This window comes from Medicago sativa, chromosome 3 (assembly GCF_051527215.1).
Source record: "Medicago sativa cultivar Bolivia chromosome 3, Bolivia_mono, whole genome shotgun sequence".
NCBI lineage: Eukaryota > Viridiplantae > Streptophyta > Magnoliopsida > Fabales > Fabaceae > Medicago > Medicago sativa.
The window spans coordinates 102,477,507-102,488,476 of NC_140751.1; the positions used below are offsets into that span (position 1 = coordinate 102,477,507).

The following is a 10,970-nucleotide window of genomic DNA, read 5'->3' on the forward strand; positions in this document are numbered from 1 at the left end:
GGAAAAATCGGTGGCCGATTTGGTGAGCACTGTGGCCGATTTTGACAGCAGAAAATAAAACAGAAACGTATTTTCGGGCCTAGATTTGTTCTAGTTTTATTGAGGAATCTTTTACTATAAATATATGCATTGTATCAGTGTAAACCTTGAGATAGAGGGGGCTGAAACAAGGGTTTAGAAAGGCAACAACAAAACTAGGGTTTGTATAGAGTTTGTCTCTTTGGAACAAACACTAGGTTTTGAGGGTTGATTCACCTTGGGAAACACTATTAGGATTGAGTCTCTTGGTTACGGGAAGAGGCTGGGATTTGGGTAGAATTAGGCGGGAGACTTATTCTTGTAACCCATTGATATCTCTTTTGTAACGTTACTCATCATATAGTGGAACGGGGGGCTGCTCTCTCCCCCAGACTAGGTCAATTTGGACCGAACTGGGTCAACAAATTCTGTGTTCTCTCTTCTTTTCTCTCTCGCTGTTTTCTACTTTTGGCTTGTGTTTATAACTGTTCCATACACTTTGTTTTGGTTGCTTGATTATCCCTTGCTCCACACATCAAGTTTGTTATTGGTGTGAGTTTTTCATCGAATTCGCAACAGTGACAACATCCTATTATGGAGAATCCAAAGTGATATTGTTCACTGTCTAAGCATTGAGCACTGATTATTAAAACGATACAAACCAGAAACAGTTAACTAATAGATATGTCCATATTCTTACACTAAAAAAGAAAAAAATGCTGACAGAAATAGAGCACAAGAAACCTCCCATCGAAATGACAAATTTACCTAAGTGGAGGCTGTCATCAACTTTGTTTATTACTTACTATATGATGAAATGCAAAGATATTACAAGAAATTCAAAATGGAATTTGTACCAACGATATTTTCATCGAACAATAATGGCCAAGATCATAGCAACGGTCTCATGTGGCAGCTTCAACTTCATCAGAGTTCACAGCTACCCCATTTGGGGTGTCCCCTGACCGAAGCTGAGAAGAAATTTCATCTATAGCCGAGTTCAACTGTTCAATCTTATTAGCCAGTACTTTCCGTGTTTTCTGCAAATCAGGCAAAGCAAATTTTGTGAGCAATTAAAGGTATGCCCGCACTTCAAACCAACAAGTTGCAGCAAAAAGAGCGAGAGTAACAAAAGGGCCTCCTAGGACCAATTCCTTGCTTAATATTAGACCCAGTTCTATATAAATTTTTGCAACCAAATGGATGGTGACAACTGAATGCCTCCAGGAAATTGATTTGAGCATAGAAATCATTAAACAGATTTGGCAAACATGTCCATGATAATATTGATTAGAATTTGAAAAATTAATCCCCATTCAAGTGAGTTCATTTCAAGATATATGGCCTGTAAGTAAAAGAAGAAAGCAAGCATGGCAAGGACTCTTTATAAGATAAACCTGTAGGGTGAAACAAATAGCAAGCACTGCTCACCTCTAAAGCCTTTTCTTCATCATATATGAACTTTGGCAGTTTTCTCATCAACTCCTTCCTGTCAGTTCCAGTTAAAGCATTGCTGATCTATGAAAGAGTAAAAGAGCACATAATATAGTCAAGTTCAAACAATAAGTGAAATCCTGATTTGCAGTTGCAGAACATAAATATTTTTAAGAAAGTCGTTATGCACATCCTGCTATCTTAAAGATTTTAAAGATATTAGTGCCAAGCGCTTTTAATTATGCTGCATGCTTTGTTAACTGTACAAGTAAGAGGCGTGCGTGAACAAATTAAATTTCCTTATTTCCTTATATAGCCATATAAATGACGACATCACAGGAAAGACAGATATCTTTGATCCTGTTGAAAACCAAAATGTATGTCACAGTAACAAATACTACCTGAGGTGCATACACACAGCCAAGAGCTCCAACGACCAATCCTCCTAAGATAAAGCCACCAACAAAGACGCTAGCACTGTTGGGCCTTCCACCATCACTGTAGTTCAAGAATATGTAGTGGTTCAAATTAAGATCTTTTCACATGTTGGTTGTTAAAAAAAGAAAAAAGATATTTTCATATGTCAAATTTACTTTTATTTTTGGACACTATGTCAAATTTACTTAATAAAAAAACATCATAATTTCAAGCATAGTTGGTGTTTATCATTTCTTGCTCGTATCAGTTGTGTGCTCCTGTTTATTATTTGTGATGGCAATATGAAGGAATCTATTGATCTACAGTTTAATCTATAAAAAAAAACTACTTTCCACTATGTATATAAACATTTAAAATAATATCGCCGATTAATTTTGGTAAGAATGTAATGACATGGAAGCTTTCAAAATATATTGTTTACCATATATGTATCTCTCGCTAAAATGTTCCCATCAGTCAATGAAATGATAAAGATAAACTATTTATCAACTCCAAGTTGATATATTTTGAGTTACTGGCATGTATAAAGGAGTAAAGGACCAAGTTGCAGTACATAGAGCCAGGACCGTTCCTATGAAATAGGAGGCTCGGCTCTCTTTTTAAAATAGGCCCCCTAAAATAAAAACTTTTTTTTTTTTTTTGTGTAGCTAAACTTCATTAAAAAATCAGAATTAGAAGAACTTCTAAACATGAAACGAAATAAAAATAAAAAATATTAAGTGAAAGAGAGGTGAAATTTACCGAACGGTGTCGTTTGGATTTATCATTCCTCAGTTGTGGGAAAGGGGAAACAAATGGTTTATGCGAAAAAGAAATGATTGTTGTGATACTTTTCATTGAAATAGCTTTCCAAATTGACTGATTGAGTGATTATATAAATTGAGTGTGGTTTGGTAGCATCAGATTTATGTCCAAAGGAGAATTAGAGTCTAGAAAAAACTCAAACGTATACCGAAGAAAGAAAAAGAAGTAACATATATTTTTTTTATTTATGTGGGGTGTGGTAATAGACTTAATTTTTTTTTTTTTTTTGAGGCCCGTAGGTTTTGGAGGCCCGACTTGGTTGAGCTGCTTGCACACCCCAAGGCCGGGCCTGCATAGAGCAATGAAACACATAACCATGATAGTTATAGTATAAACAAACAAGTAATATTTAAGACATTTATAAGCAGTGATTGATACATTAGCATTGTTTGGATAAACAAATTAATTTGCAGCTCGTTGAATATATACTTATGATGATAAGCGCTTATGTATAAGGTATTTCTATAACAAATTATAAAGTTAAATTGTTTAATAAGCTATCTTGGAGAGGTTATGAAAATAGGGTGAAAACAGCTTATAAACATGTGAATATGTATGTACCTATAAGCAGCTCTCACAATGAAAGGCCTAGTGGTTGAAGAAGAAGAAAGAAGCATTCTCCTCCGATTGGGCAAGAAGGTGGGTGGTTTGATCTTCAAATGAGACTGATTCATCTTATTGATGGATGAAGATGATGCTACCAATACAATTACAACATCATGAGTTAGAATACAAGACAACAATCTTTACTTTATAGATTTAATAGTAATAAATTGGTATGAAATGAAATCGTGGAAGAATGTATTTTTTGAAGTGAGATTTGGAGTGGCATAGCGAATGAATAATAATAAATCTTGCAAATTAATGAATAAATCGGAGAGAGAGAGAGAGAGAATAGAATAGATTTACCGGATTTGGTGAGAAGGAAGGAGGTGGAAACAGCAGCAGCAGCAGAAGCAGAAGCCATAGTATGAGATTTGGGAGGAAAGGAATGGAATGGAGAAACACTACTAAGAGGAAATACGGTTGAAATTAATTCCTTCGATGATATCTAAGATGGACTTACGATTAATTAATTTTTTTTTTTTTTAAGAAGCTACGATTAATTAATAATTGTACACTACAATTAATACAACTTCCAAAATATATTTGTAGTATATTTCCTAATTATTTTTTCTTAATGCTTAGTTAGCAGCTACCAGCCCCTTGTTTCTCTGTCCTGATATACATACATATCCAGATCGGATATTCCAACAACCACACCGCTTTTCTATTTTCTATTTTTTAATGTAAATCAAATATTATGTGCAAACCCCTCAAGTCGTTTAGAATGAATTACAAATTTCTCTCGATCTATTTAACATCTTATATTCTTAAATTTTTAGGTTGATTTGAATCTAGAGTCTTTGATTAAATTGAAATAAATCTTTTATTATCTCATAAAGTTGTTTTTTAGTTGCTTTTCTAATTTCTAATATCATTAATGGATTAAGTGTGTTTTTAGTCCTTATAAATATTTAAATTTTTCGTTTCAATGTCTATAAAAAAAATTGTTATCCAAAAGTTTTTCATCACCACCTTGAGTCTTTGCTTTTATGTCAAATCATGTGTATCATTTAAAATTTTATCCAAAATGGATCATGATCAGTTGCATCAATAAGATGATGCAATCCTCCAACCATGATTTGGTGATTATACTATCTTGATCAAATGAATCTCATTAAAGTTTGGTATTTTAAGAATTATAAAATAAAAACTAAATCTATTTTTTCTAGATCGTCCGATCAAGATCAGACAGTAACTTATGTCTTGACTGCGTGAATGCAAGAATATAGTAATTGAAGTGAATTTGATTTCGATTGAAATGCATGCATCAATTACTCACATCTTTAGAGAAGTAAATTGTTGTGCAATATCGTTGGATCGTCAATTTAGCCACTAGAAGTCTTGCTCTATGTTTAGGGTTCCCTTTCTTTTTTAAACCGGTGTGCATTATCGATCGTCAATTTTGATGTCATGGACTCTTCCTCAACTAGGGTGGTGTAGTATTTTCTTTCCTTATTTACCAATATCAACAAAAAAACGATAGTACTATAAGTCTATAACTTGATTTTGAAGTGACATCTACTCTAACCAACTTTGCATTGCCGTTACTCTGCACCACATATAATAACAGTTTAACATTCCATAACAAAACTCTCTCAAATTTACCAAATCAACGGATACCTCTAATTTGTCTATTTTGGATCTCCGGCTTTTTATTTTATTCTCAAGTGAATACACTACTACTACTTATTGGTCCAGTATTGATACATAGTAGTTGTTGAATTTGTCAAATTGAAAGGGAAAAAAAAATAAACAATTAAGAGAAGAACACACTTTTGAAGTTTGCACTTTTTTGTAGTATTACTTTAATTAATCAATTAATGGACACATGAAGAATCAGTCAGTCTAAGATTAATATATGTTTCGGCCGCGGTGTCTCCTATGGTTCAGTTTAAGCATCATCCATCAATAATCACGTTGAGGACCAAAATTCATAAACACTTACACAGAATTATCAATTTAAATTTTCTTGGTCGATAATGACTATAATTAATTTATAAAATTTTGCTATGTCATACATATAAAGTTGCCATGGGACCAAGAATCATGTAATATCATATGATTAGTCAAAAAAACAATTATATGATATAAATTGTGTTTTTTAAAAAACTAATAATAAGGCACAAACCATATACAAGTATAAAACGATAAAAACCATATACAAGCAAATCTTCCAAAGGGCCGGCTTAAATTTTCACTATTATATGCTCACTGATTTGTCTTGTTATCTTTTTTCTTTTTGTTGACACAAAGTATGTCTTGTTTTCTAAAGAGGGAGAATACGTTAAAATCTGAAAGCATGTGGAAAAAACATCGTTTTCTCAAACCGCATACATACTATCAGTAGCAAGGTTAATTAGCTTAACCACAAAATTAATATTAATATTAATATAACCTAGACTATAGACTAACTAGAAAAACGTACACATTGTTGTTTGAAAGAAGAAAGCAAATTAAGATGGCCGGAGGAGCTCCTGGGGAAAGAACATTGAAGGAAACACCAACTTGGGCTGTTGCTGCTGTCTGCGCAGTCTTCGTCATCATCTCTGTATTAATTGAACATGGAATCCATAAACTTGAAAAGGTATACATGTATAATTTAAAGTTCAATCATACTGATTAATTCATCTCTAAGTCTTAATTAAGTTTCAAGTAAACTCGGAATAAGTATCTGCAGTAGTATTTAGAACACGTATGCTGCAATATTTCCTTTTTGTAAAAATATCACTTAGAAAGTTTTTATATGTTAACTCTAAAAATTGCACCAAATGAGGAGCTCTAAATGGACCGTACTCCTCTGCAGTCAATATTTTAGACATTCCTGTATTTTGGATGTCGGTGGTCGTTTGATTAAGATTGTAAGGTCCAAATTATAAAGTGTAAATCTACATTCTTTTATACGATAAAGATCAGACGGTCTTGATGCCCTTGACCGCATGAAATGTTGATTGTAGGGAATCCTATTTCGTTATGAATAGCAAAAACCAAAATAAACGTTTTTCACTATAGTACTTTAAAAAACAAAATTATAGTTTTACTTATTTCGAAAATTTGTAAATTGTTTAAGGTCAAAATAATTGTTTATATGATCGGTAATAGACTTTCTAATTTTCCATATGACAGTGGTTTCACAAAAAACATAAGAAGGCCATGAGTGAAGCCTTGGAGAAAATCAAAGAAGGTAAATAAAAACTAGGGCAGTATAGTTTATATAATATTTGTGTCCCCTGAAATCAATAAAGTAATATGATGTAATTTTGTTGATTTGCAGAATTAATGCTGTTAGGATTCATATCCTTGTTACTTACATTTGGTACAAAATATATTGCAAAAATATGCATCCCTACAAAGTTAGGTGATAGCATGCTTCCATGTAAGAAGGGGAAAGTTGAAGAAGAGTCAAAAGATGATAGGAGAAGGTTACTTTCTTTTGATTTTGATGAGAATGTGGTATGGCGTCGAGGTTTGGCACCTGCAGCTAGGGGTGTTCATGGTTCTAAACTGCATTGGAACTGAACCACATTAATGGATACAATTCAGTTTTTAAAACCACTTTAAAAAAAACTGGTTAATTTTTCAAACCAGTTCCAGTTCGGTTTAAAACCGGTTCAGAACCGGTTTACAGTTTTGAATCGGTTTATTTACTTCGAACCGGTTTCGAACCGGTTTGCAGTTATAAACCGGTTTTTGAACCAGATTATTCCTTGAACTGGTTTACGAAAAAGCCTTGAAATTCAGCTAAACAACGACTTGGATCCGAAACCTAAAACAGTTCTAAACGCAAGTTCCATTCCTTACACATCACATGAATGAAGCTAGGGTTTCGAGGAACATGAATAAACAGAGCTATAAATAAATTTTGAAAATCACTTCTACGAAAAATAATCTGATTCAGCTAAAGAAGAAAACGCGATTATTAAAGTATAAAAGTGGAAATCGATAAGAAGGAAAGGGAAAACGCACCGTCGTAGAAGTAAGAGATTCTGTCTTTGGAGCGCATTATCGGTTGAAGAGTGTTGGTTTTGGTGAAGGGAGAGAATGGTAGGCACCGTCGCACTACAGTGCCATTATCGGTTGCCGGAGCTTTTTCTCTCTGCTGCGAACTCGACCCTTCCTGGAATATTATTATTCGATACTCTTTTCTCTTAAAAAAAAAATTATTGTAATTTTATTTGTTTTGGTTAAAAAAGGTTCATAAATATGAACCGGTTCTGAACCAGTTTTAAACTGAACTAGAACTGGTTTTAAAAAGTGGTTCAGTTCATAAACCTTTTAATACAATTCAGTTTTTTTTGGTTCAGTTTGGTTCAGTTTGTGGATACAATTCAGTTAACCACATTTTTTGCACACCCCTACCTGCAGCCGGTGGTGATGACTATTGCTCACATAAAGTGAGCAAGATTGTATAAATATTTCATATTTATAATTTAAGCATATCCTTAATTATAATTCTGTGTTACTATAATGAAATATGCAGGGTCAAGTGCCTTTAATATCTCAATCTGGGGTGCACCAATTGCATATATTTATATTTGTGCTAGCCGTTTTTCACATTTTCTACAGTGTCATGACTATAGTTCTAGCCCGAGCAAAAGTGAGTTATTTTCATTTTTACTGTTCAGATATAAACTTAAAAAACGTGTGATTTGTTGTGTTTTACTTATATCTTGAGCAAAAGTAAGAATGAAAATGAGTTTGATGAATGAACAGATGCAGAAGTGGAAGGCTTGGGAAACCGAAACATCCTCCGTGGAGTACCAATTTACACATGGTAATTCCTTTTCCAGTTAATAATGTTAAATTGTGGGACAGTCTTATATGCATGTCACATGAGAATATAACAAGATGGACCTAAGTATTTATATTTTATTGTAACTTCATTATAATTGTTAATCTCATTGATGCAGATCCGGCAAGGTTCAGGTTTGCGCATCAAACTACATTTGTTAAGCGTCACTCAGGCTGGTCTAGGAAACCAGGAATACGATGGATAGTGAGTTCCATACATTTTTCTAAATTGGGAGTTTATTCAAAAACAATTTGTCACAAAAATAAAAAACTAAATACATTGTTTAACAAATTTATATAAAATAATCAATTTTTTCGTTTATATTAAGGTGGCATTCTTCAGACAATTTTTTGCGTCTGTGAGTAAGGTGGATTACATGACTATGCGGCATGGATTTATTAACGTAGGTCTCAAACCTTTAAACTTATAAATGCTACTCTTTTCAATTGAGGTCTTGATGTGAAAACCCAAAATCTGAAACAAATGCAGGCACATTTTGCTCCTGATAGCAAATTCGACTTTCATAAATACATCAAAAGATCAATGGAGGACGATTTTAAAGTGGTCGTGGGTATAAGGTAATTAATTAATGGACCTAAATTCAATAATGCAATCTTCAGTCACTTTTGTTTAAGCTGTTATTAAATTTGTTATCTCACTAGCTAGTTTCTGTTTTGCAGTATTCCTTTATGGGCTTTTGCGATCATTTTTCTGCTTATGAACGTTTACAGTAAGTAAAATCATTCTGATCTCTCTAACTCACTGTCACACACACAATATTACACTTGATATTGAATTTTTAGTATTTAAGTTAACTTCGTTCATCTTTGCAGATTGGTACACGCTCACTTGGTTATCATTAGCGCCGCTAGTGGTAATTGATAAATATCATATATAATTTAAAGTTTTCATTTATTTATTTACTAACTCTATTAATGGATTTTACAATTAGGCTCATGAACATGATCAGCATAATACCGGTGTTTACAATTCAAAATCTGTGTTTATCAATTTTTACAGATACTTCTATTAGTGGGCACGAAGCTTGAACTGATAATCATGGAAATGGCCCAAGAAATCCAAGATCGTACTACAATTGTAAGAGGAGTACCCGTGGTAGAGCCCAACAACAAGTATTTTTGGTTTAATCGCCCCCATTGGATCATCTTCTTGATTCATTTTACCTTATTCCAGGTGATGCACGTTTTATAATATATCATTTGTAGTTATGTTAGTATAGTATATATCACATAACATTGTGTAAGATGCTTTGATTTTAGTTCAATCTTGATCAATCAGAACTTACTCATAATATTTTTTTTCATTATTCTTTTGCAGAATGCTTTCCAAATAGCCTATTTCTTGTGGACTTGGGTAAGTAGCTAGCTTATAAATTAGACATGTTTATTTTTGAGGAAGTTAGATCCTCGACAAACGGCTTTATGGTGCAGCCAGTTGCAGGCTGTCAAGAGAAAAATATCTCTCTTAATTTAACGGCTAGCAACTGACTGCACTTTAAAATCAATAGATATTGTAAATAAGACGCGTATTTCAATTTTTAGTTGGCTGCTAATTCAAAGGATTTATATCTACACAATATTAAGTGTAATTATTTTGAAAATGCAGTATGAGTTTACAATCACATCTTGCTTCCATGAAAACTTGCCACTAATAGTGACAAGGGTTGTCCTTGGGGTAGCCTTACAAATCCTATGCAGTTACATAACATTTCCTCTCTATGCACTAGTGACACAGGTAGAATATTTCCTCAAATTAACCATACCATTGAACTAAATTTATTTAATTGGAAATTTAGGCCTAAATGTATATATGTTAATTAAAATTTGCAGATGGGATCTCACATGAAGAGAGGAATATTTGAGGAGCAAACAACAAAAGCACTTAAAAAATGGCAAAAGGCAGCAAGAGATAAGAGGAAGTTAAGGAATGCAGGATCAATAGAGATTCCTTCAGTGAGTGGAGACACAACACCAAGCCAAGGAACATCACCTTTGCATTTGCTTCACAAGTTCAAACCTAGTAACCAAACAGACACAGATAGTGTTCTATATTCTCCAAGATCATACCAATCTGAAACTGATTTTTCAGACACAGAAGGATCTACACACCAATTGAATTTGAATCAAATTATGTCACCACCTCAACACCATCCTGCTGGGAACAATCAGCTAAATCATAATATTGACTTCTCATTTGATAAGCCTTAACAAGTAACAATGGCCTAATTTGACCAACTTGTGTGGCTGTGTGTCAACTTTCAAAACAATTAATTAATATCTTGTTACAAGTATGAATATACCGTAAAATCTTGATTAATCTTGCTTGTAGGAGTCATATGTGATGTCATGTTCACGCCGTAGACAACAGGTGAGGTAGGTATAAGAACATCAAACACTTCTAAGTTTTCTCTTTTAAAATATGTGCATATTCTTTTAAGCAAAGATTAATCCACACATCCAATTTTAGCAAAGCACAAGGCATTAACCAAGAGAACCTTTTTACTTCTTCAATCATTTGATCCATACTAATATCTTTGTTTTTAAACAGCTTATCATTTCTTGATTTCCAAACGCTCCATATGGCAGCAAACCAAATTACACTTACTCTCAAATAAAGAGCTCTTCCGCTACTAATGAAGCCTTCAAATTGTTATAGATGAGTCATCGCTTCATTACGCAGTGTTGTAACAGTCCCTGGCCGATTAAACACATGATACCATAAATCTGCAAAATTCAGACACTAAAAAAGAAAATGAGTCCACAACCACCTGCACAGAAGGACAACCCTTGACCAATGACACCTCTCATCAGCGAATTCTCTCTTTTATTGCTACTCTATTCTGAAATATCCTAAACATTAT

At 33.4% G+C, this 10,970-nt stretch overlaps 2 protein-coding genes across 2 annotated transcripts; one reads left to right on the forward strand and one right to left on the reverse strand.

Moving 5' to 3' along the window:
- Window positions 1–610: 610 nt before the first annotated feature.
- On the reverse strand, window positions 611–3,740 carry LOC146943114 (inner membrane localized protein). Its single transcript, XM_085757231.1, has 5 exons — window positions 3,604–3,740; window positions 3,256–3,391; window positions 1,854–1,950; window positions 1,450–1,536; window positions 611–1,058 (listed from the first exon to the last, which is right to left on the reverse strand). The coding sequence occupies exons 1-5, from the start codon at window positions 3,659–3,661 to the stop codon at window positions 924–926; spliced, it is 513 nt and encodes a 170-aa protein (XP_085613357.1). The 5' UTR covers window positions 3,662–3,740; the 3' UTR covers window positions 611–923.
- Window positions 3,741–5,663: 1,923 nt separating this feature from the next.
- On the forward strand, window positions 5,664–10,595 carry LOC146943115 (MLO protein homolog 1-like). The gene is made up of 15 exons (XM_085757232.1): window positions 5,664–5,884; window positions 6,424–6,481; window positions 6,572–6,784; window positions 7,663–7,691; window positions 7,778–7,894; window positions 8,011–8,071; window positions 8,208–8,293; window positions 8,418–8,492; window positions 8,579–8,667; window positions 8,770–8,819; window positions 8,923–8,963; window positions 9,110–9,283; window positions 9,428–9,463; window positions 9,716–9,844; window positions 9,940–10,595. The coding sequence occupies exons 1-15, from the start codon at window positions 5,759–5,761 to the stop codon at window positions 10,315–10,317; spliced, it is 1,662 nt and encodes a 553-aa protein (XP_085613358.1). The 5' UTR covers window positions 5,664–5,758; the 3' UTR covers window positions 10,318–10,595.
- The last annotated feature ends 375 nt before the right edge of the window (window positions 10,596–10,970 follow it).

What these genes read in the sequence shown, in the direction of transcription:
- LOC146943114 (XM_085757231.1), bottom strand. Translation starts at nt 3,661, where the DNA reads ATGGCTTCTGCTTCTGCTGCTGCTGCTGTTTCCACCTCCTTCCTTCTC. An exon ending in CTTCCTTCTCACCAAATCCG is followed by an intron (nt 3,392 to 3,603) that starts GTAAATCTATTC and finishes TTGTATTGGTAG; the next exon opens with CATCATCTTCATCCATCAAT. An exon ending in ATTGTGAGAGCTGCTTATAG is followed by an intron (nt 1,951 to 3,255) that starts GTACATACATAT and finishes CTTGAACTACAG; the next exon opens with TGATGGTGGAAGGCCCAACA.
- LOC146943115 (XM_085757232.1), top strand. Translation starts at nt 5,759, where the DNA reads ATGGCCGGAGGAGCTCCTGGGGAAAGAACATTGAAGGAAACACCAACT. An exon ending in CTTGGAGAAAATCAAAGAAG is followed by an intron (nt 6,482 to 6,571) that starts GTAAATAAAAAC and finishes GTTGATTTGCAG; the next exon opens with AATTAATGCTGTTAGGATTC. An exon ending in GGAGTACCAATTTACACATG is followed by an intron (nt 8,072 to 8,207) that starts GTAATTCCTTTT and finishes TCATTGATGCAG; the next exon opens with ATCCGGCAAGGTTCAGGTTT.